At 34.5% G+C, this 23,928-nt stretch overlaps 1 protein-coding gene across 4 annotated transcripts in view; it reads right to left on the bottom strand.

The window, feature by feature from the left end:
* Window positions 1-20,874, bottom strand: part of LOC123527150 (sodium-dependent phosphate transport protein 2B-like) — a 56,515-nt gene extending 35,641 nt beyond the window's left edge. The window contains exons 1-6 of one of the 4 annotated variants that reach the window (XM_053520163.1): window positions 20,700-20,874; window positions 20,426-20,501; window positions 19,291-20,169; window positions 10,060-10,135; window positions 8,287-8,428; window positions 7,483-7,661 (exon numbers count right to left, since the gene is read on the bottom strand). In XM_053520163.1, coding sequence (XP_053376138.1) covers window positions 7,483-7,532 — 50 coding nt within the window. In that variant the 5' untranslated portion in view covers window positions 7,533-7,661; window positions 8,287-8,428; window positions 10,060-10,135; ... (1 more) ...; window positions 20,426-20,501; window positions 20,700-20,874. Of the gene's footprint in view, window positions 1-7,482; window positions 7,662-8,286; window positions 8,429-10,059; window positions 10,136-19,290 lie in introns of all 4 variants that reach the window. The other 3 variants (XM_053520167.1, XM_053520154.1, XM_053520160.1) reach the window with 3 other exon arrangements.
* Between the last annotated feature and the right edge of the window lie 3,054 nt (window positions 20,875-23,928).

Raw genomic sequence — 23,928 nt, 5'->3', positions numbered from 1 at the left:
GTATCGCACTTTCCATCAATCAAACCGAGCCTGCTTTTAATTTGCTTCCGAAGGATCCTCTAACAGACTTTATTGTATGTTGATTGACAAGCTTTACCTTCAGCCTGCCGGCGGCAAGTTTCTCTGCCTTTGCGACCAATGCAGACCAAGATCAGCCTGCACGCCCTGATCATGGTCTGCACTGTTTGCTATTCAGTCAGTAAAATTTCAGTGAACACCCTTTCGGATAATAAATGGTACTGCCCAAATTGAATGATGTACCAGTCCATTTTAGAAATTTATCAGGCTAAAGGTTAAAATAGAAAAAGTGGAAACTCCACAGGTCGCTCAACACAACACAAACGAAAATATTGCAGGCTCGGTTTGATTGAGCCTGTCCATGGACGGTAGTGGAAATGCATGCTACCGTCCACGCCCTCTAGCCCCGGGTTGAGCAGAACTCAACATTTACACATGCTAAAAGTACAAAAAAACAAAACAATTTAGAGACATCCGCGGATGTGTTCATACGGCGGTGCTCATGGAACCTTCAATGCTACACTTGGGTGTAATTCCATGAAAAGCGGCGTATGGTCCCCAGTTAAAATAATGGGTTTGCCCTAAACGAGAAAACAATGAGCAGAACTAAACAAACTGGAATTTAGAAAGGGGATCTGAGGTTATGGAGCCTGCATATCACAGGAACTGCCAAAAGACAAAATTAAAAAGCAGGCACTATATCCAAGGGGTGATTAAACAATACCCAAAGCTATGAAAGCGGGAGTATTGGAACCACCCAGCCCGAAATGTTCATGCTGAGAAACTAAACAGTACCAGTAACATGACATAAAAGTCGTGCTGAACGATCTGAGAAGATCGAAATATAACAGCCCTGATTATAGTCAATAATAATAATTAAAGTCGCAGAAAAGTTTAATTCCTTTAACAGCTGCCTTATCTTACTCATTGAATGTTTTTGTGGTCAGAGAGGTCGTCAACATCATTCATCATCAACCAAGTATAGAGCTGAGATCTTTAAAAGAACGTAATTAGTTCAGCGTCTTTCGTTACCAGTCCGGCATGTCCACACTTACCAAAGCTTTATCAGATCAAGTGGTTCCAACGTTGTTTGAGCGGTGAATTTTACGCAGAACAGATGGATAATTATGGCCGTTTGTGTAAATTTCCTGTCTTGTAAGTATGATTTAAAGGAATTTCTACCCGTTGTACACAGAATTGAATGAAAACGATGGGTGTACCTGGAGCGCAAATGTCTCCGTTTCTTAGCACATGTGTCCATTCAGCTGAGATTTATTCTGTTTATTCAAACACTTCTGTACAGTCCGGCGGGGGAAGGAATTTTTTGTTAGTTTTTGATGATATCACATCATACTGCCTATCGGGAACAAGTAATTATTAAAACCTCAGCGTGATTCTGGATCACACGTATTAATAAATGACTGACGGAAGAAGGGGAGGACTCTATGATAAGCAGTTTTTAAATCCTACCAGGACTGAACTGTTTTGATATCTGTCTTCTGGCCTGTTTCGTCGGGCCCTTAAGGGTGTTTCTATTGTTGCTCTGTCTTCTGAAAAGACATTTGAGTACATGCGCTTTTGGTTCTAAATGTTTGTTTTTTATATATTTATACACGAGCATTTTTGTGTTTTACATGCCATGCATTTTTGTGTCCATTACGTGTGTTAGAGATTCACCTGGAGGGGATTACTTTTATTTACACTGTCCCGTGTCTTTGGAACATGGTGGGGGTAAGAGTGAGGTTGGGTGCGCACCATAAACCAGTTTAAGCTCCCCAGTGGTGTGTTTGCCACTGACCGTTCCAAGGCGGTGCCCCACTGTGTTCCTTTGTTTGTTCGTTTTGTCCTGGTGTGTTGGCTTTGTGTATGTGTGTGTGTTTGTGGTGTGCGCGTATGCGTGCTGTGGGCTTCGTTTTGGGGAGGCTGCGTTTTTGGTACGTGGCATTTCCTGTTTGATATTTGTCTTTGTTGTTTAGATTATTTCTATAGTTTTTACCGCAAATAACGACAGTTACTACACCGCATCATTCGGACTTCGGGTAATAATTTGATTATAGACCTGCAAACCATTCAATATGTGTATACTATTATCCTCGTTTGCTTGTAAAGTATAAAATTATGTGATATGTTTTACATAAATAAATATTTACGCTAACATGTGTACAAACTTGTTGAAATATACTTGTATAGTTATATTATCACACTTTGTTGTTTGCTTTTGATTATTATCATCATGTTATTATTATCATCGTCGTCATTTGTTTTAAAGGCCTACTCCGCGGCTATTCAAATTCTATTGTGTGTATGAAACCCATGGTTACAATAGGTAACAGTTAACGGCCACGCGCCACACTTTATTTCATAGTTCATAGTCAGGATTTTCATGCTTTTTCAGTGAAAATTTAAGGTTAAAAAGTTGGACTGGAGCAGGTCTTTAAAACTCATATAATAATGCTAACAGAAAATTAATTTAACTGTGAACAGATGGCCCGAATTGGCGTTAGTCGTGTAAAGAGGACATTGAACATCTGAATTTGCTTTTGACTAAGTTTGGTGGATATTCTTAAAGCAGTTTATCAACAGTTATTTAAAATTTTTTTTATATATATTTTGCTGTGAAGGCCTAAAGATGCGGAACCATTAGAACAAACTTCATTATAAGTAACTGTTCTTGATATGATAAGAAGTTGTTTTATTTTTCTCATTGGTTACAGGATTTTTTTAGATCTAGCGGCCTCTAAAAGGGGCCAACTCACCCCTATCCCACTTCTATTTGATAAAATTTAGGAGCAGATCAGTAATGATGCTACAGACCAATTTTGATAAAGATTCATCATGCCGGTCATAAGAAGTCGTTTGAATTTATTTCTAAAAATAGCTCTGGCTTCCACTTAAATGAGAACAGGGTTGATAGGTAGTGCGCATGCTTGAATATGGCGTCATAAAAATTCAAACTTGACTTAAAAAAATATTTTTTTTAAAAATGTAGTGTTTTATATGTGAAATTTGGACTAATTTGTAGACGGATTTTATATGTAATGGTTTGTGATGTCAACGGTATGTCTTTTAATTAAATCTGATGACCAGAAAACGTAAACAGGAAAATATATCGCCTGCGAGTAAGAACAAAGAGCCAAAAAAGAAAATGGCGACCAATTCTAATGCATCTCAGTCAACAAATATTGGTCAAACTGGTCAGGCTGGTCAATCTTTCGTGATGCCTCCGATGTCATCTCCGATGCCATCTATGTACTCAACACCAAATTATTACATGAACATGAATCCTATGACTTCTCCCGTTTTACCTCAGTCATCCCAGAAGAATATAAATACAGACATGTTACAGGGTATTATTCAACGACTAGATAGCATGGACAGTAAATTGGGTCAGTTGAGTTCAATTCAGGACAATGTCAGAAAAATAACGGACCGTTTGAATAACATGGAGCAAAAGATCAACGCAATCGAGCGCAGCCGAAACTTCATGAGCGATCAATACGATCAAGTCACCGCTTGCTCTGAGTTAAATAAACAAAATATTTCTAAACTGCAGGCTGAAGTAAAGTCCCTGTCAGGTACAAACATTAAATTGAAAAAAAGACAATGAATCCTTTACAGAAAGTATTATCGATTTGAAATGTCGTTCTATGAGGGACAACTTGTTATTTTTTTGGTATTACTGAAGGTCCCACGTTCGATCTTGTATCTCCATTTGTTGGGAAATCGACCGATGCTGCGTCAGCTCCAATGGATTCCGGACCCGGAGAATCGAGTAAACCCGAGGATGACGTACAACCTGTACACGAGATTGTTCACGATGTCCCTGTTTCCGACACCAGAGGAACTAATAGTGCCAGTCCTTTCATAGAAAATTGTGCTAATAAGGTGTTTACTTTCTGCGAGAAGATATTGCACATTACAAACCCAGCATCTAAAATTCGTATCATCAGGGCACACAGATTCAGTAGACTTATTCCAGTTATTGGAGATCTAAATGCTAGATGTGGCGAACGGTCGGACACGTTACAAAATACACATGATTTTAACAAATACATTCCTTCATTAGAAAAAGATGATTGTGATAATGTATGTTATAACATTCCTACCCGATTTACTTTATTTATTTATTTATTTTGTTGGGTTTAACGTCGCACCGACACAATTTTAGGTCATATGGCGACTTTCCAGCTTTAATGGTGGAGGAAGACCCCAGGTGCCCCTCCGTGCACTATTTCATCACGAGCGGGCACCTGGGTAGAACCACCGACCTTCCGTAAGCCAACTGGATGGCTTCCTCACGTGAAGAATTCTACGCCCCAAATGAGGTTTCGAACCCACATCGATGAGGGGCAAATGGTTTGAAGTCAACGACTCTAACCACTCGGCCACGGAGGCCCCTACCCGATTTACGATGGATAAAGCTGTTAATAACTCTGGTACTAAACTTTTAGATATATGTTTATGCACCGATTTGAAAATTATTAACGGGCGTATTGGTGATGACGCCGGGGTCGGTAGTTACACATTTATGTCTTCTTCTAACGGTTGTAGTTTGATTGATTATGTACTTATGTCTCATGATTTCTTTCAATACATTACGGACTTCGTTGTTCATGATTTGTATACATGCTCACATCATGTACCTATACTAATTGGTTTGTGTGTCAAGAAATCTGTACCACAGTTACATGTAGATGATAAATTTATTGATAAAATATTCTGGAATAATGAAAAAGTCCTGAATACAAAACATTGATTCACTTAGATTTTGGTAATTTAGAATCTATTGTAAATGACATTTTATCAACATGCATTGATGTTAATACAGGTATAGACCAGTTTGCTGACATTTTATATAAAATGCCTACAGTGCTTTTGGTAGGTAAACAAATCTAAAAATGTAAGAAAGTTTAAGAGTTAAGTGATTTACGCAAGAATGCGTAACGGCTAGACGTGAATTTCGTTCAGCCAAGGCAGCTTATCGGAAAAATTAATGTGATCATAATAGAAATGTTTTACTTGAAAAACGTCGCATTTACCGTTCTTCCAAGCGCAAAGCCCGTGCTAGTTATAAGGCCAATCAAAGAAGTAATTTGCACAATCTGACTACGTCCCAACCTCAACAATTTTGGAGATAGGTACGTAAACTTAAAGCTAGCAAAGTACAGAGTAACAATATTAGTTCAGAAGAATTCTTTAATCATTTTTAAACATATCTACTCTGCTGATGAACATTTTAGCAATGAAGATGTTGAGAATGAATTGTTTAACAATGGTGATGTAATTGATATTGAACAACATGACAGATTATTCACTGTAGATGAAGTAATTAAAGCTATGTCAGAGCTAAATTGTGGTAAAAGCGGAGGTGCAGACAGTTTAATTCCTGGGATGTTTATTGAATGCAAAGATATATTTGCACCATTTTTATGTAAACTTTTTAACCATATGTATGTACATTGTATTTACCCAGACAGTTGGACAAAAGGCGTTATTGCTCTTGTTCCCAAAAAGGGAAATCCAAATGATGTTAATAATTACAGGGGCATTACGCTTACCAGTATTTTTCTAAAATATTTTCTACTTTGAATATGGGCGGAAGCAAATGAATTGTTGTCAGATTTTCAATAAATAAAAGCACTGTTGATTGTATTTTTGTTCTAACGTCTTTAATTGATAGAGTTATCTCTCATGAAAAGAAAAAAACTTTACTGTGCATTTGTAGATTTCCGAAAGCTTTCGATGTAGTGTATAGAAATGGCATATGGTTTAAATTATTACAATGTGGAGCCTCAACATGGCTAGTTAAAATGTTACAGAAAATATATGAACAGGTAAAATCTTGTGTAAGAGTAAATGGTGATTATACTGAAAAGTTTAATTGTACCAAGGGAGTTAAGCAAGGCGAGCCTTTGTCACCTCTGCTTTTCCTGTTCTTTATAAATGATATGTCTCAATATATATATGATAATGATATAGACCTTGTTTGTATTGATGAACTTAGATTGTTTTTACTACTGTTTGCTGATGACACTGTTTTAATGTCGTATTCTAAAGAAGGCATTCAACGCGCCTTAAATAACTTAAATCTTAAATGCATGCTGTAATAATTGGGGAATAAGTGTTAATATAGATAGATGATTGTCCTTCAATATCCAAAGTTTAAAGAAATTCTGTTATTGGGAAAATTTTCGCCCATCTCATATACAGGGAATTCTAGCGTACGTCTTTAAAGTCAGAAAAAATACAGATTCTATTATGTATAAATCATTCAATTTACGTGATGAAAATGGTAATTATACAGTAGTCTAAAGATGTTAAAAAGCTACTAGATGACACAGGATTTTCATATTTATGGAATAATATATCAGTGTCAAATGCGCAAATACAAAATGTTATAAGATGTTTATATGACCAGTTCTTACAGCAGTGGTTTTCAGATCTTAGAAACTTACCTAGATTTGCAACATATTGTATGTTTAAAACCGACTTCCAAGTAGAAAAGTATTTGTCATGTGTTAAGAACCATAATTACAGAAATGCATTGTCTAGATTCAGATGTTCAGCTCACAATTTACTTATAGAAGAAGGAAGACATAGAAATATAGTCCGAAATCTTAGATTATGTACAAGGTGTAACATGAATACAATTGAGAATGAATATCACTTTTTGTTAGTGTGTCCATTTTATAGAGATTTACGAAATACCTGTCTACCAAACTATTATTGCCATTGGCCTAAGTTGAATAAGTTTAAAACTTTGTTAAGTAATTGTCACAGTGGAATTGTTAATAAGTTAGCTGAGTATATTTATCAAGCATTTGCTTTAAGAGGTTAATTGCAATTGTGTTCTTGTGTTACAATTCATACCTATCACCTGTATGTCTGTTTGTCTATACATGTATATTCATGCTTTTCTCATATTCTTTTTAATTGTTTAACACCGCCATACAGTACCGGCGATGATCATTGTTTACTAATACCTCACAGTTTGCAAATTTCAGGTGAGCTTAAGGTATAACAGTTTACTTTTAAACTATTGGCACTTTTAGTGTATTTTTAGTTTTATTACAAACGCCATTATACTATGTATCATTTCACTGCATATATTTAAAAAAAATGGCTGTAAACTGAATACAATTGTTGTATATTTCATTGTTTTCATTACACATGTAAAGGAAATATATGTATTTAGATTATTGTGTAGACTCGTAGTGTTACAGATAAAAGTCATGTAAATGCACACCGTTCATATTAAAGTTATTGTTCACGTGTTTCATTTTTTTACAATCATTTTAGTAAAGTTGAAAAAATACCCTTTCTAATTTCTTTTCCTTCTTACAAAATCACATTATTTAATACATAATTTAAAGTTATCTTAGAGAAAGAGAGATCTTTTTAGTCATGATATTGAAAAAAAAATACAAATATTTAACTGAAATAAATATTTACTTGTTTCTTACCTTTTTATTGTTAGACGGCAGTAGACTGTGTCTGGAATCATCTAGTGCCATGCCGAGACACCGAAGCAATAAATACAATGATTTTACTTCTTTAAAATGTATACAGAAACGCGACAGGCAGTTTATTTGAGCACTGTGCCGCACAAGTCGTCTGCTTTATACAGGTCCGGATGATTTCGGCTGATAAAAATAATCAAACTTTTTATATGCTCGATATATCGCATACCCAGTTTGTCGGCTATCTATCCAGGCCATTATACATTGAAAGAGACACACGTCCTATAACTTCTATTTTCCACCAAATAGTATTTAATTTCATATGCAAAGAAACGAACATTTTCGAGTATTCGAGCACCCTGTCCTTCCTACAACTCTTTATTCTGTATATAATAATAGTTACACTTCAAACTGGGTGACCAAGTTAATTACCTAAACTGTACATACAGACATATATCAAATATGTAAAGTTCAAGTCAAGATTATCATATTTTCATCAGACGCATAATTTACATAATGTATCAAAGTCTACAACAATCTTCATACGTGCATACTTAATTCATTTTCACTCTGGATTTAACGTAACTGATATTTATTATAAACCAGTCAAACTAAAAATGAAATCTTGAGGGAAAACAAAAAACAAAACAAAAAAGAGGAAAACCTTGCGTTGTTTAACAACTGCGGTGACATTTACCCTATGAAGTAAATGTATTATATGCTATTTTGTGGTCTCTTGGTATTGCTGTTAAATTATATATGTGTCATTACGTACTTCAAGCGAAATAGATTAATTCAATCAACTTACCTTTTCAATAACTTGAGGCTACAGGTTTCAAATTCATCCTCCTGTTTTTTTTAGAAATGTTTCAAACTTCTGAGGTTATCTTGAACTTGGCCGAGATACTTTGTGCCACAGTTTGGTTACGTTTTCTTTTAAATCGTGGATGCTAGAATGATGAACGGACAAAAGACTAACACGTAAAAAACATGTTTCATTATACAACAAATAATTCATTTATTGGAAAAGTTTTCATTAAATGGAAATCTGTGATAAAATGCCTTAAGCAAGTTTTTTTGCGTATCAAGTACAGTAATATTATCGCACTGGTTAACCGGCTATCCGAAAGCTCGATAGCCATTTAACCCCCATCTTTACTACTGGCCGTTTTAGATAGTCATAGCTCTCACCAATTACAGTTTAACAGCAAATACTTTTTTTCAGAAAGCACATAGAATCCGGACATTTCACACAAATACTTTGAAAAGATACATCTATTAAACCAAACGGTTAAAGTTTTCACAGATTGTTCATAAACAAAGACATTTGCGTATTACTTTGGATTTTGGTTCACTTTTGCATTTTTTTTCATTTTCAGAACCGAAAGGTGTAACTGAAAGCCATGTGCATTCCTTAATAAAATTGTGAAGTTGTTTTGCAAAGACTGGCTTCTTACTATTAGAAATAAACGAAAAAATCCAACTTTCCCATTTCCATCGGGGTTATTTTTTTCCATCGGGAGTTACTTGTCGATTGTGTGATTGTTATATTCGTTACCAAATTTGAAATAATACAGACAGAGGCACATGAAACATATTAATTCAAAAACAGTAATGCATGTCCACACAGACAAATTGTTTTAAATACAGTCAGTCGGATAGCTACATCTTGAATATCTTGACTACCTAATAAAACTACCGCAGCCATATTTTCTCGTGGGCGATTTTAATGGTCATCATGAATTTTGAGGCTTTTCTGCCAGCAATACTAGAGATCAAATTATTGAAACATTTATTGAAAGAAACTCCCTTCTTAATTTAAGTGAAGAAATAAAAAATATATCAGTCTTCTTCCTGCAAAAGTAAATAGTCTTCGGTCGATTTTTCGATTTGTCACCAAAACATTTTTCTTTGTACTGAATGGAAAGTACGAGATAACATGCATGGCAGTGACTATTTTCCAACCATTGTCTCAAATACTTTTCTTCATCAACCTTCAGATCACCCTTCATAGATGATTGGTGTAATATATTCCCCCATTTCACTAATCATGACTCACTTGTCTGACTGAGTAAACCCCGACAAGCGTTTACTTCGATTACCATGTCCGGGGTTACAAGTGGTACGGGGGTGGTATCGGCGCTATATTAATAATAATAATAGTCCGAACCCCTAAGGGTCTATGAGTTCGATTAAGAGTCGACTTGTGTAACTGGATGGTAGATCTACTAATAGATCTAATATGATAATATGTATACGACTAGGTCAAACTCTTCTATATCCAATTTATTCAACCGTTTACTTAAGTAGTACAGCAACACATTCTGAAAGCAAAGGTTAAAATATATTCAATACATGGTCAATCATATTAAAAGCAATACACAATACATAATACATATATTCTCGTAAGTACCTTACATTCGCATTTAGAACATATCAACAAACGCGTCTAGTGGCCAAATAACCTATTTTGTCCTATAACGTAAACAATACTTATAAACACATATAGTTACATATACAACACATTTAGTTATACATCTAGTTACACATAGAGTTACACATAACACATCTTGTAACTTACCATCTAAGGGATGAATGCTTTGTAACTGTACAATTCTGAAACAAGCTTCATTCTCACCAATGACTGTTACTTGATACTGCAAAGTTAAATGTTAGCAGTGAATAAAAGACAGAAATGTGATTGCAGAAATACAAGTGTCACTCTGAAACTCACTTCTTTATAAATCATGAAATTCACAATTCCAAAGTTACTAAACTCAAAGTGAACCCAATACAAAGACTTAATTCCCTGTACAATAAATCAATCAATAAGCAACAACAGGATAAAAACAAACCACTGGAAATACATTTTCTGACCACTGGTAAAACACATCTTTCCAACAAAGACTAAAATGGCTGACTGACCAGTATTTTCAAGAAGGTCACAGGTCAATTGAAAACCACCAAACCGCGGTAAAACAGATAACTCTTGATAGGGTAGAGATACAAGGTGGACAAGGTTGATGGAGTTGTCTCCCTTATGAAATCTTAAGTTTTAATAGAAAACTGACCCTGTTACATACTTCCCTGTCCTGATAAATGACGTCTCGTCATTTGTCTTACAAGTCTCAGGTCTGTCCATACCTAAGTCTATAAGTATATAACTACACCACACTAGTTTCTAACTCATAGTTTGTATGAGAAATACTCTTACTTACACCTATACTTTAATTACTGACTCATAGCTTGTATGAGAAATACACTACTTACATGTTAAATTACACTTACTGTAAAACATGCTTTTCTATAATCTCTACTCCCCTTGTTTGAAATGCGACCTCGCATTTAGATAAAAGCAACATCATTTTTGTTTTAAAATTTCATAAAATACAGTTTTATTTAAAATATCACATCTCTTAATTCAATGTTTGTCATTTCATAACAGTAATGTTTATCATTTCATTACAGCTTGTAAAAGTCGATGTGCCACTTCTGTATCTACCTGATTCAATATACCTGATTCCATAAGGACATTTCTGGCTTGAATTTTGGAATCATAGGGTCTTGGTATCATGGAGTACATCTGGTAATCTTCAAGATGTGCTGGTAGTTTCTTGTCTCTACCTGAGCGTCTGGGGGCTGGTTTAGGGGGTGGCTGTGGATCTGGTCTAACTTCGGTATCTTCTACGAGTTGGGCTTTATCAAGTTTCTCATCTGTTGATTCTTCTTCTTTATCTATAGGCTCATCATTCCTGTCGTCTGTTATCTCTGCTGTTTCTATTTCTGTTACATCTCCATCAATTGCTCCTTCGGCAATAACCTTTTCATGATCGTCCGAGTGACTCTCATCTGCTGCTCCTTCTGTATCTGGTAATTCATCCAGAATAACATTTGCATCTCCGTCTTCTGTTACACTATCTTCTAATATTTCTTCTGCCTTATCTGAAGATCCTGATTCAGAAGGAATATGGGCGTCCCCAATTTTATTTGTACTTGCTACAAATAATTCTTCCTCATCTGAGTCATCCTCTGAATCTTCTCCGACGTCGGTATGAATTCTGTTATCTTCACTTCTCTCAATGGATGCATCCTCTTTCGTATCTTCTGTCCTAGAAATCTTTTCCAACTCATCCTCGAGTTCATCTTCTACTACTCTGTGTTTAACAGGGTGAAGGTGATTTCTATGCAAAGTTTTCTCTCTCTTTGTCTTTAATGACCTTAACTTGAAGACGGGAATGTCTGCTCTAGGTTGCTGTATTACTTCGTATATTTCTTCTTCGAATTTGTCTGAGATCTTATGTTTGCCCTCAAATTTCATGATTTTCACCAGAACTTGATCGCCAACATTCACTTTTGCTGCTTTAGCTTTGATATCGTAATATTTCTTTTGTTTTGCTCTTGCTTTGTCGTTGTGTTCTTTTACTATACATCTTGTCTTCTTCATGCGATCTTTCAAGTCTTGTAGATATTCCTGGGTGCTCTTTTTGGTGTTGCTATCTTCAGTTGCCTGTTCAAACATTGCATCAATTGGTAACTTTGCCTTCCGGCCGAACATAAGTTCGAATGGTGCAACATCTGTTGACTCATTGAGTGCAATTGTAAGCATACACTAGGGAAGGTACATATCTCTTTCAATCATGTTTCTGTGAGGTTTCTAGTGTGCCTAACATGTTTAGTAGACTTCTATTGAAGCGCTCTGGTGCCGAATTTCCCATCGGATGGTATATTGTTGTATGGCTCTTTTTCGTGTTTAAGAGTTGGCAAAGTTCTTTGATTATTTCTGATTCGAACTTGGCCCCTTGGTCTGAATGCAGCCTAGTAGGTATCCCATAGTGTATGATGAAATTGTTGTAAAGTGTTTCTGCTGTTGTCTTTGCAGTTTGGTTTCTGGTTGGAATTGCTAGTGCGTACTTTGTGAAATGGTCTGTTATTACGAGTATGTTTGAAATTCCACCTTTAGATTCTTCTAATGTCAAAAAGTCCATGCAGACCAACTCTAGATGATATGTCGTTGTTACGTTTACCAGAGGCGCTCTACTGTTAACGTTGCTCTTCCTTCTCATGCATCTTCCACACTTGTCTATGTATGTTTCCACATCTGTATACATTCCTGGCCAAAAATATCTTTCTCTTAGTAGCCGTAAGGTTCTTTCTCGACCAGGATGTCCAACATCTGTATGAAGGCCTTTTAGTATATCTCTTCTGTATTTTTCAGGAATTACTAGTTGTTCTCTAGTGTTTTCGCTATCCTCTACTTTGCGATATAATATGCCCCTCTTCATGACAAAATTCTTGAAGTATCTCCTCATAACTATGTCTTCTTTTGTAAGTTTCTTTGTTGGTATCTTGTCGTCGAGAACAGCACGTCTCCATCTATCTATCACTGTATCTTCTCTTTGGCTTCTTCTTATTTCCCTGAACTCAACTTGGGAAATGACTTGACTTGGGTCTTCTGTAGCTTCTATGATGTCAATATTTTCACACGGTACTGTTTCTATGTAAGCTGGAATGGTTATGGTGCTACATATGGCTCTAACTGTATAATTCTCTATCTTTGTATTCTCGGTGTCTTCTTGTTTGTTTTCAACTGATTCTTTGTCGAACGGGTATCTACTTAAATCATCTGCATCTTTATTCTTGATTCCGGCTCGATAAAATATGTCGAAGTCATATTGGCCTAGTGCTGATGCCCATCGTTGACCTGTGGCGTCCAGCTTGGCAGAAGTAAGAATGTAGGTCAACGGATTATTGTCAGTGAGGACTGTGAAGTGGTTCATTTGAAGATAATCGGAAAACTTCTCTGTATTGGCCCATTTTAATGCCGAGAATTCTAATTTGTAAGCGCTGTAGTTTTTCTCCGATTTCGTTAGCGATCTGCTTGCGTAAGCTACTACACGGTTGTTCTTGCCATCTTTCTGATAGAGAACTGCTCCTAAGCCCTTGGTCGAAGCGTCAGTGTGGAGTTCAAATGGCTTTGTAAAATCTAGGTAGGCTAATATGGGAGGTTCTGAAAGTGTTTTCTTGAGGTTTTCGAATATGTGTTGTTCATTTTCTGTCCATGTCCATTCTCTGGTATTCTTCTTTGAGCCTTTCTTGGTTGATGTCGGTGGTAATAGGTCGGCCAAAGGTCTGGTAATCTTGCTTTCGGTTTCAATTCCGTCTTCAGAGACAACATGCCCAAGGAAGTTTACTCTTTTCTGAATGAAGAAACATTTCTCTGGTGATACTTTCAGTTTGCAGTCTTCAAGTCGTGTTAATATAAGATCTAGTCTTCTAACATGCTCTTCGAATGTTTCGGCAAATACTATAAGGTCGTCAAGGTATATTACACAGATGGTCATATTGTAGTCCCCTAGGCATTCCTCCATCAGTCTCTGGCAAGTTGCTGGCGAGTTGCTTAGTCCAAATGGCATCTTAAGGTATTCAAAAAAACCGAGAGGCCCCACCGTAAATGCTGTTCTTTCTTTATGACTTTCTTCTATTTCGACCTGATGGTAACCAGCTTTCATGTCTATGGTGGTAAAGTATTTACTTCCTTTTAAAATATCAAACACTTCTTCGATGCGGGGGAGTGCGTATGCATCTTTAATGCTCCTATCATTAAGTAAACGATAATCGACGCACATGCGAAGCTTCTTGTTCTTTTTCCGTACCAGAACTACATTGCTTGCCCATGGTGATTTGGACTTTCTTATAATCCCTGCTGTAAGAAGTTTGTCCAGATGTTGTCGCACTTCTTCTATCATCGCTGGTGGAATTCTACGGTGTCTTTGTTTGAATGGTGCTTCATATCCAGGAAGAAGGTCAATTCTGTGCTTTATCTTGTCGCACTGCCCAATATCAGCATCACTAACTGAGAATATACTTCTGTGTTTCTCTAGTAGTTCCTTAATTTCAAGTTTTTGTTGTTGGTTAAGGGCATCACTTGTATCAATGTGTATCTTATTGAGTACATCTTCTTTGTCTATTTCTTCTTGTACCTTTCTCATACTATCATGATCTATTGTAACTGGTTGAAGTTCACAAAGTATCGACTTTGGTGGAATTATAACTGTGTTGGTGGTTAAGTTTGAAAGGTTTACTGTGATACCAGGGTTCTTTCTGTATTTGTAGTTCACTACCGCAGGTGCTATATCAATGTATGAAGGCAGGTTAGATTCTTCAGACTCATGTATAATGGCTGATGTGTCGTGGTATTCCATCTCTTTATCTGTATATGCGTTGACATTTATTGTTTCATTTGGTTTCAGTATTATTCTTTCAGGTACAGCACTTCTGACAATGGCAATCTTCTGTTTATTTTTCTTAAGTCCCTTTCCCTAGTCACTATACATCTGAATGCCAAATACCAAGGTGTTTTCATACCATGTCTCTGGGCCTTTTGTAAAAATTGAACCCCAAATTTGTCTTTGTAGTCTGAGATAAGCTGATTTAATGCGTTGGTACCAAGTATTACTGGTGTTCTTGCAGAATAACTGGTGTCTGCACTGATTAAAAATAAGCATGAATGTTTGTTGGAATCTGGAAGACTCTCTGCACTGTTAATTTAAAGTTCAATATAACCTTCATATGGAAGCTTCTGTCCATCAGCACATTCAATATCAATAAAATCTTTCAGTGGTTCTACTTCAATGTCTGAAAATTTGTCTTCATAAAGTGATTTGGATATAACACTCACACAACTGCCAGTATCAATCAATGCTGTAACATCTATATCGTTCAAGGAAATTTCTGTTTCATTTGTGTCACCTACAAGTTTGGGATCTTTGATGGTGCCCTTGTCCGATCCCACAACAGGAGCACTTATGCGTTTTTTGGACAGTTTCTTGCTATATGGCCTTTCTGGTGGCAATTGTAGCATTCAATGGTCATTGTTGTTGATCCTAATGGTCTTCTAGGTCTATAGCTACCTCGACCTCTTCCTCTGTTGTCGCCTCTACCTCGACTCCTTCCTTGTGCCCTGTTATATCCACACCCATGACTCCATGGTGGTGGGTAATAGCTGTCATACCTCTTTTTGTGTTCTTTGTCTTTCTCTAAGTGGTCTATTCTATCATTTAGTTTCTTCAGGAGCTCTTTGACCTCTGCCATATCATTATTCTCTTTCTTGTCTATGTTCACTGCTGCACTGCACTTCTTTGTTTCTTTATCAGACTCTTTTATTTCGGCCTCTATCTTTCTCAATTAAATCTTGAAGCGGTCATAATCTGAGATCATATCATTCTTATAAGCTGCCTGATGTTTTATTTCTGGTCTAAGTCCTTCAAACAAAACTCTCTTTAGTTGTTCATCATCTGTGCTGCTAAAACCTTTCAGTTATACAGCCTGTGAAAATAGTTCTTCTAATCTAGAAGTGTATGTTGTGATGGATTCGTTTGGTTTCTGTTTACATGAGAAGAATTTACAAAGTATGCTTTCTTTTGTCTCTATATTGCCAAATGTGCTTTCTAATTTGTCAATTATTTGTCTGACAGTCACTCCTGTTCCTAATCTCCGGACAACATCACTGGCATTCCCCTTTAAAGCTCTCCTGATTCCTTGTAATATCTGTTCTTCGCTAAACACTTTCTCTACTATCAGTGCCTCAACTTCAAATTTAAATGTAGCCCAACTAACTTCCCCTTTATCTTCTTCTCCATAGAAACTAGGGAGTTTTGGGAAGTGATATGATCCTCCATATTTTGGGGTATCACTACTACTGGCTGAAGGCGGATGAGGTGCAGTACTTGTTTCCCCTAAATGTGGCTTTAAGCTGAATGCTGGGGGCTTTGTTTCACTAGGTGGTTTTGCTTTCGAAACTCCTAATGCCTTAGCCTGGGCTTTGATAAATTTCTCTAATGCGTCCGAGTTTTCAACTCCTAATATATTTAGTGCTTGCAGCAACTGATCCTCCTCCTCTGTCATAAGCTTCGGTCCTCCTGCTTCCTTTTCTGTCACATGCTTTGGTCCTCCCGTTGCTTCACTTAGTTTATCTTCCTCTCCGTCCATCTTTTTATTTCAATTACGCAAAGTTCCCTTCAACACAATATCACCACTTTTTATTTCACTTCAACACTAATGTAGCACTATTTCAAGTGTCTATGTATCTATGTTTTACTTAAAATGCACAACAGTGTCCCTTTAACTTTTCTTCATTAAAGTTGTACTATTCACAGTGTCCCTTTAACTTTAATTGATTCAAGTTGAACTTTTCACAGTGTCCCTTTAACTTTTATTCATTTAAGTTGCACTTATCACAGTGTCCCTTTAACTTTCAATTATTCAGTGTCTCTTTCACTTTTATTCCTTCACAGTGTTATTTTAATTTCCATTCACTCTTGTTTCACTTTCAAGTTTTCACAGTGTCCCTTTAACTATAATTTAGTTAAAGTGTCCCTTTAACTTCAATTTATACACAGTGTACCTTTAACTTTCATTTATTTGCAGTGTCCTTTTAACTGTGATTTAGTTAAAGTGTCCCTTTAACTTCAATTACACTTTATGCACTTTCAATAATGTCCCTTTAACTTTCACTATTTGTAATTACTCAAATGCACTACATCACTATATCATTTCATTCAGGTTACACTAACCATTCAATTTCAAGCTCACAATAATGAAGTTAGTCACCAGCTTCACTAAGCTAAGTTTATTTCTTAAAACACAAGTCAATTATCCCTGATGTACTTAACCTTCAGTTAAGTTTATAGCAAATGACTTAAACAAGTTCTACTAATGTGTTAATTCAACTTCACATTGTTCAATGTATATCGCACTAAATTATGTACCAGTTGACAACAATTTTCAACACACAAAGTCTATCTCTGGTGGAATAGTGTGGAGTGCACCAATGCAGATTCCTTTCAATCTCACTATTCAATGCGGGAAGTCTAACTTCAGTTATACAGTGTAACTTCACTTCAATATTCAATTAAGCAGTGTGAAACGTACAATTTCTGTTTCCGGTTGACTATAGTGAATAGTATGGTTCACTGTTTCTACAATATCTCTGTAGCTATATATTCAATAGCACAATCACTCAAAACTGTTAAGTATTTTTACACTCTCAAACTAAGTGGACTGAAATATTCTATTCACTTCATTCACCAGATCTCCAACTGTATCACAATCTTACAACCACTAAGCTGTACTTTTTATAATTTCATCAATAAGATTATTTCTATTCAAAGTATTCTGCTTTTTCAGAACCGAAAATATTTCAAAATGTCGCGAAAATATAACGCGGTTATTCAGAGCTCTGCGTCGCGACAAGTAATATATGGTTATTATTTCTAAGTGACTCACGAGTAACTTCAACTGTTACCCTGCCTTTAATTATTTAAGTCAAAAATTGACTTAAACTTCCTTTATCTCAAGAACTAATTTAAATTTCAATTGACTGGAACTATTTCAGTTCTAGTAAACTGAACTATTTGTCTAACTTGAACTATTCAAGTTACAAGTGACTTGAACTATCTATGTTACAAGTGACTTGAACTATTTAAGTTACAAGTAACTTGAACTATTTATCTCACATAAACTATTTAAGTTACAAGTGAATTGTATCCTTTCAGTTACAAATAACTTGAACTATAAAACTGATATGAACTATTTAACGTACAAGTGACTTGAACCCTTTTCAGTTACAAGTAACTTGAACTAATATGCAAGTCTGAACTACCAAAGTTGTAAATTGCCTTAAACTTATTCAAGTAACAATTTGAAATAACATGAACTATTACACTATTATGAATTGTAAGTGACTTGATCTGTTCCAGAAACAAGTAACTTCAACTATAACACTGGTCTGAACTGTTTGAACAACTCTTTAATTATTTCCAGTCTTGGAAATAAATTTAGTGGACAAAAAAATATTTTGACAGATTTATAATGAAAATAATTTTCTATCTGTCAGAATTAAATATATCTAGATCTAATTCTGTACTTTACATCTATTGTTTACTGCATTTCTATGCAGTATTGAGATACCTGTATCAAATCTTTATTATTCAAAAAACTCTACTACAGCATGTTTATACTCTCTGTATATGTCCTAGTTTATTTACTATACATGTACTCTAAGTAATACAGACCGCTATTCGATCTGCTATAAATAGTTACGTGTTTTTCTGTCATGTGACGGTCATGTGGTTGTCTACGTCACCCGTATATAGATATCAACCAATGAAAGGACGGAACTCTAGTCAGGTGCTAGTCACGTGGTTGTATACGTCACTCTAACTGCAGAGCGAGCCAATGAAACCGGGGGAATCCCAAAACACCGATGTAAACAAACCAAGAGTTAATCAATATCAAATAAATGGCTTGAATGCAAATAATACCAAAATACACAGTCTCAATCTAATGGCAAATCTACCAGTAAACAAATTAACCGATTCTTTTCAAGAAAATATGCACCGGTTCACTCCAAGATCAAAACACTGTTGTAAATATGATACTACACAAAACCGAAAGTAGGTCACTTTGATTATCTGGTTTTCCGAAAATGTGTTTGAAATGAGTTTCAAAATAACACTTTTTACCTTGTCAAGTTAAAAGTTATACTGCTTAATGATGTAGAAAGTATACTAGTCAGTTATTATAGAAAAGAGTGAAGAGAATACCGTCACCAATGAGTTATCATGTAAAAATGTGATTTTCTCTTACATTCTTACAATATCACACTAAATCTATAAATATCACAAACTGCAGCTATTTCAAAACATTCAAGATTTCAGAATGTATGCTTACTGTATCTAAACTATTTAATAATATCTCAGTATACAAGTGATAACTACAATTTATGAATATTTATCAAAATTTTTGTACTCACATTCTGTTGACTGTATTTATACTGTACTGTAACAACATAGAACCTGACAGGCCACTAGCACTGATAGTGTTATTTGTAATTGTGTCAAACACTGTGTCAATTTGTAAGTTAGCACTTTTCACTAATTCAAATAAGTCTTTATCTTCTAGCGTTTTACTATAAAAGTGTAACATATAAGTCCATGCACTGTCTTCTAACTATAAAAGTCACTTGAAAGTTTATGCACTGTCGAAAGTGCCACTTGGAAGTTTATGCACTGTCTTATCTTCTGTAATTTTATGATAAAACTTATAAGTCTATGTACTGTCTTCTTGCCTCCTCCCGAAAATTTGCTGTCCTCAGTGTTCCCGTGTACGTACTCCGTTGACGTCTGAATTAAGATATCCAGCCTTTATGTGGGTTGATTCCACTAGTATCAATTCCAGTTTATACGTATTAACACATGGATTCACTGTATTGAATCCTAACGATTTGTAATCCGGCGAATGAATGTTCTGATTGTATAATCCACATGTATAAATTAAATTCACTGTGACATGTGATATCACACGATTGAAATAAAGTACTAGTCACTAGTCCCTGATGTCCTGATTTGAACGTTTGAAATACACTAGTCTCTGATCTTCTGATTGAAACACTAACGGTTGTTCACAAGAAATCATGTTGGGCGCCAGATGTTACGGGGGTGGTATCGGCGCTATATTAATAATAATAATAGTCCGAACCCCTTAGGGTCTATGAGTTCGATTAAGAGTCGACTTGTGTAACTGGATGGTAGATCTACTAATAGATCTAATATGATAAAATGTATACGACTAGGTCAAACTCTGCTATATCCAATTTATTCAACCGTTTACTTAAGTAGTACAGCAACACATTCTGAAAGCAAAGGTTAAAAGATATTCAATACATGGTCAATCATATTAAAAGCAATACACAATACATAATACATATATTCTCGTAAGTACCGTACATTCGCATTTAGAACATATCAACAAACGCGTCTAGTGGCCAAATAACCTATTTGTCCTATAACGTAAACAATACTTATAAACACATATAGATACATATACAACACATTTAGTTATACATCTAGTTACACATAGAGTTACACATAACACATCTTGTAACTTACCATCTAAGGGATGAATGCTCTGTAACTGTACAATTCTCAAACAGGCTTCATTCTCACCAGTGACTGTTACTTGATACTGCAAAGTTAAATGTTAGAAGTGAATAAAAGACAGAAATGTGATTGCAGAAATACAAGTGTCACTCTGAAACTCACTTCTTTATAAATCATGAAATTCACAATTCCAAAGTTACTAAACTCAAAGTGAACCCAATACAAAGACTTAATTCCCTGTACAATAAATCAATCAATAAGCAACAACAGGACAAATACAAACCACTGGAAATACATTTTCTGACCACTGGTAAAAACACATCTTTCCAACAAAGACTAAAATGGCTGACTGACCAGTATTTTCAAAAAGGTCACAGGTCAATTGAAAACCACCAAACCGCGGTAAAACAGATAACTCTTGATAGGGTAGAGATACAAGGTGGACAAGGTTGACGGAGTTGTCTCCCTTATGAAATCTTAAGTTTTAATAGAAAACTGACCCTGTTACACAAGTACACAGATATGTCAAGCATAGTGATTCTTAAGTGTTACACAAAAACGAACAAAAAGTAGTAGGCTGTAAGTGTTTCCGCTAATGTGCTTTCATGATGAAAGGATTTTATTAGTAATTTTAATCATATGTGTAAGTACTGAGGCTAAACATACTTTTGTTTAAGTTTCAAAGTTGCGTCGTTTGGCAGAATTCTCTTCTATTACACTTTGAATTTTTTTTAAACACAAACCGTTTTGAAACTGCATCATTGGGTTTATCCGGATTCCCTAGGTTGTTTATTTCATTACCTCCCATATCTAATGTTCTGTTCATTGTGTTATCAAGTTCCTTATTTTTATGAAGATATGAGTCCATGTCCTTTTTAAGTTTTTTGAATTGTTTTTTATTAACATAATCACTTAAATCAATATCAAATTTAACTTTACTTATACTATCTGGTTCACTTATTTTTTTTACATCATTAAAAACTCCCATTATATAATTATTATATAATTCCCGTAAAGTTTTTTCTTAAAAACTTTCTTGGTTTGTCAACATATAAGAAATCATATTTTTGCTTTGTTGCATTAGCAAAAGAATCATGATTTATATTTTGTTCATTACAAATTATATCATTTTCCTTTTTACCTGGACTTTCAAACAAAATATAATGTGAACAGTTAATTCGAATATCTTTTGGTGTTTTATAGTAAGACTGACTTAAATAAATAACAGAAAATCATCAAATATTACTACTTTTTGTTTTTCTGATTCAAGATCATTACCATGAATTATTTGGCTGGGATCAGCCGTATATTCAAGTATTTCATTTGGATCTAATTCAATTTGATCTGCAATTTCATTTAAGTGATTTATTAAATCTTGATATTTAAATTGTTCTAGGTTTTTAGCATACAGGTATAATCTATCATAAAATATAAGAGGTTTTCGAAGCATATGCATTAATGTATTTGTTTTTCCTGATCCGGAAGATCCACATATTAACATTCTAAAACATGAATCTGGCATAAAAGGATAAATTTGCTTAAAGTTATTAGATTTATCACTTTTTTGTATCATAATTAGGAACTTTCATTATATAATAATCTTACATTATCTTACATTATATTATATTATTATATAAATGCTAGCAAAACTTAAAGAAATGAGAGAAATAAACAACCTAGTTAGACAAAAAGTAAAAGCTAAAAGAGAAGAAATAAGAAGAGAAAAAATAAGAAAAGCTACTGGTCGTGAAATGTATAGTGCAATTTATAAACAAATTACAGAAGGAATAGAAAGTCAAAAAGAAGAAGTGAGTCAGTTAAAAGCATTACCTGGAATCAAAGAGCAATTAGCGTTACTTCCAAAAAGGTTTGTTGATAAAATACAGGAAGTAGAACAACAACAAAAACTAGCAGAGTTATTGGAAGAACCACCCCCGGAGGAACTACAACAACCATTATTACAACCATTACCACAAAAACTAGACGACAAAGAGATTTATGAAATACTGGAAGATTATAACAAAGAAAGAGGATTTGATGAATTACTGAAAGAATCTGACCCATCATACCCATACGAAACAACTGATGAATTAGAAGAATCAGAACAAGAATTGCCATTCGATGCATTCGATTTATTCGATCCATTCGATCCAAAGGCATTAAATAAAGAAATTGATTTAAAACTTTTAGACAAAAAATATAAAACACCAAAAGAAGTGTTTAACTTTTTTCACAGTAAATCTGAAGATCCTAATAAAAAACTGACTAGGAAAGAAATAGAGGATATCATAGAAAATGTAACAGAGGATATTAGAAAATAGGGTAATGAATCTGGTGGAATAACTAGAATGAAAAACCCCACAAATCTCGATCTGAAGCAAAAGAAAGCAATTAAAGCTAAGTCAAAAAATTTAAAAGCATATAGAGGAGCGCTCGATGATATTCTTAATCAAGGAAAGTATATGGGAAAAGGAATAAAGCATCATAATCAAAAACAAAAGTTTTCCTTAAAAACCAAAGGTTCTAAATCCATATAAAGTTTCACCAAATGGACAATATGGTAATGTATTGATTGATCTTAATAAACTTTATGGTCAAAGCAAATTAATTGCTAAGGATAAAAAAACTGGAAAAAATGTAATTAATGTTATGGTAGATAATGATTTAAATGATTTGATTAATAAAAGATATAACAATAATAAAAAACATTCAATATTTTCTAGAAAAATATTTAAAGAATTAACAGAAAAATCAGGATTACCTATCAATAAAAGATCTATGAAATTTAAAAAAGTAATTAGGGGTCAAGGTTATGACGTTTGTCCATGTAATCTAGAGGAGCTATTTAAGAGCTTATTTGTGGTTCAATTGATGCTGGAAATAATAATGAAGAACTAAAAAATGAAGGTATTAGCATCATTGATGAACTATTAAAAATAAATAAATTGTTACCAAAAGAACATGAAACGTTATATAGAAATTATTTTTCTTGAATATATAAATGGAACAAAAGTAGTATTAAGTTCTGAAGCAGTTTAAAACGATAATAAAAATACTCCAAGCGATTTTACAGTTAGATTTAGTCGTTCCTTAATTTTAGATAAAAATAAAACTTATGTTGTTAGTTTGGATAGTATTAACACTATGACTTACTCTTGGCATAATATTAGTGATGAATATGTCAATAAAAGAATTCGTTATAATAATGGTAAAGAATGGAAAGATATTATATTTACAAATGGTTCTTACAGTTATACGGACATTAATAATTATATAAGGGAAACACTAACAAGCAATGGTGATTTTGAATTTGATAAATCAGATATTGCTCCAATAAGTTTGGAATTTGATTTAAGTAGTTAAAAATATTAATTTCAATTCATGATAATTTTATGTTGGATTTAAGAATGTCAAATTTTCATACATTGCTTAGATTTGAGAAAAAAACTTTGAGAAATACTGAATGGGGAACTACGACACCAAATATAACTAACTCTGTGGATACAATTTAC

Source organism: Mercenaria mercenaria, chromosome 1 (genome assembly GCF_021730395.1).
Source record: "Mercenaria mercenaria strain notata chromosome 1, MADL_Memer_1, whole genome shotgun sequence".
NCBI classification, from domain to species: Eukaryota; Metazoa; Mollusca; class Bivalvia; order Venerida; family Veneridae; genus Mercenaria; species Mercenaria mercenaria.
Note: the sequence above shows the minus strand (reverse complement) of the source record. Positions and strands in the feature narration are given on the sequence as shown.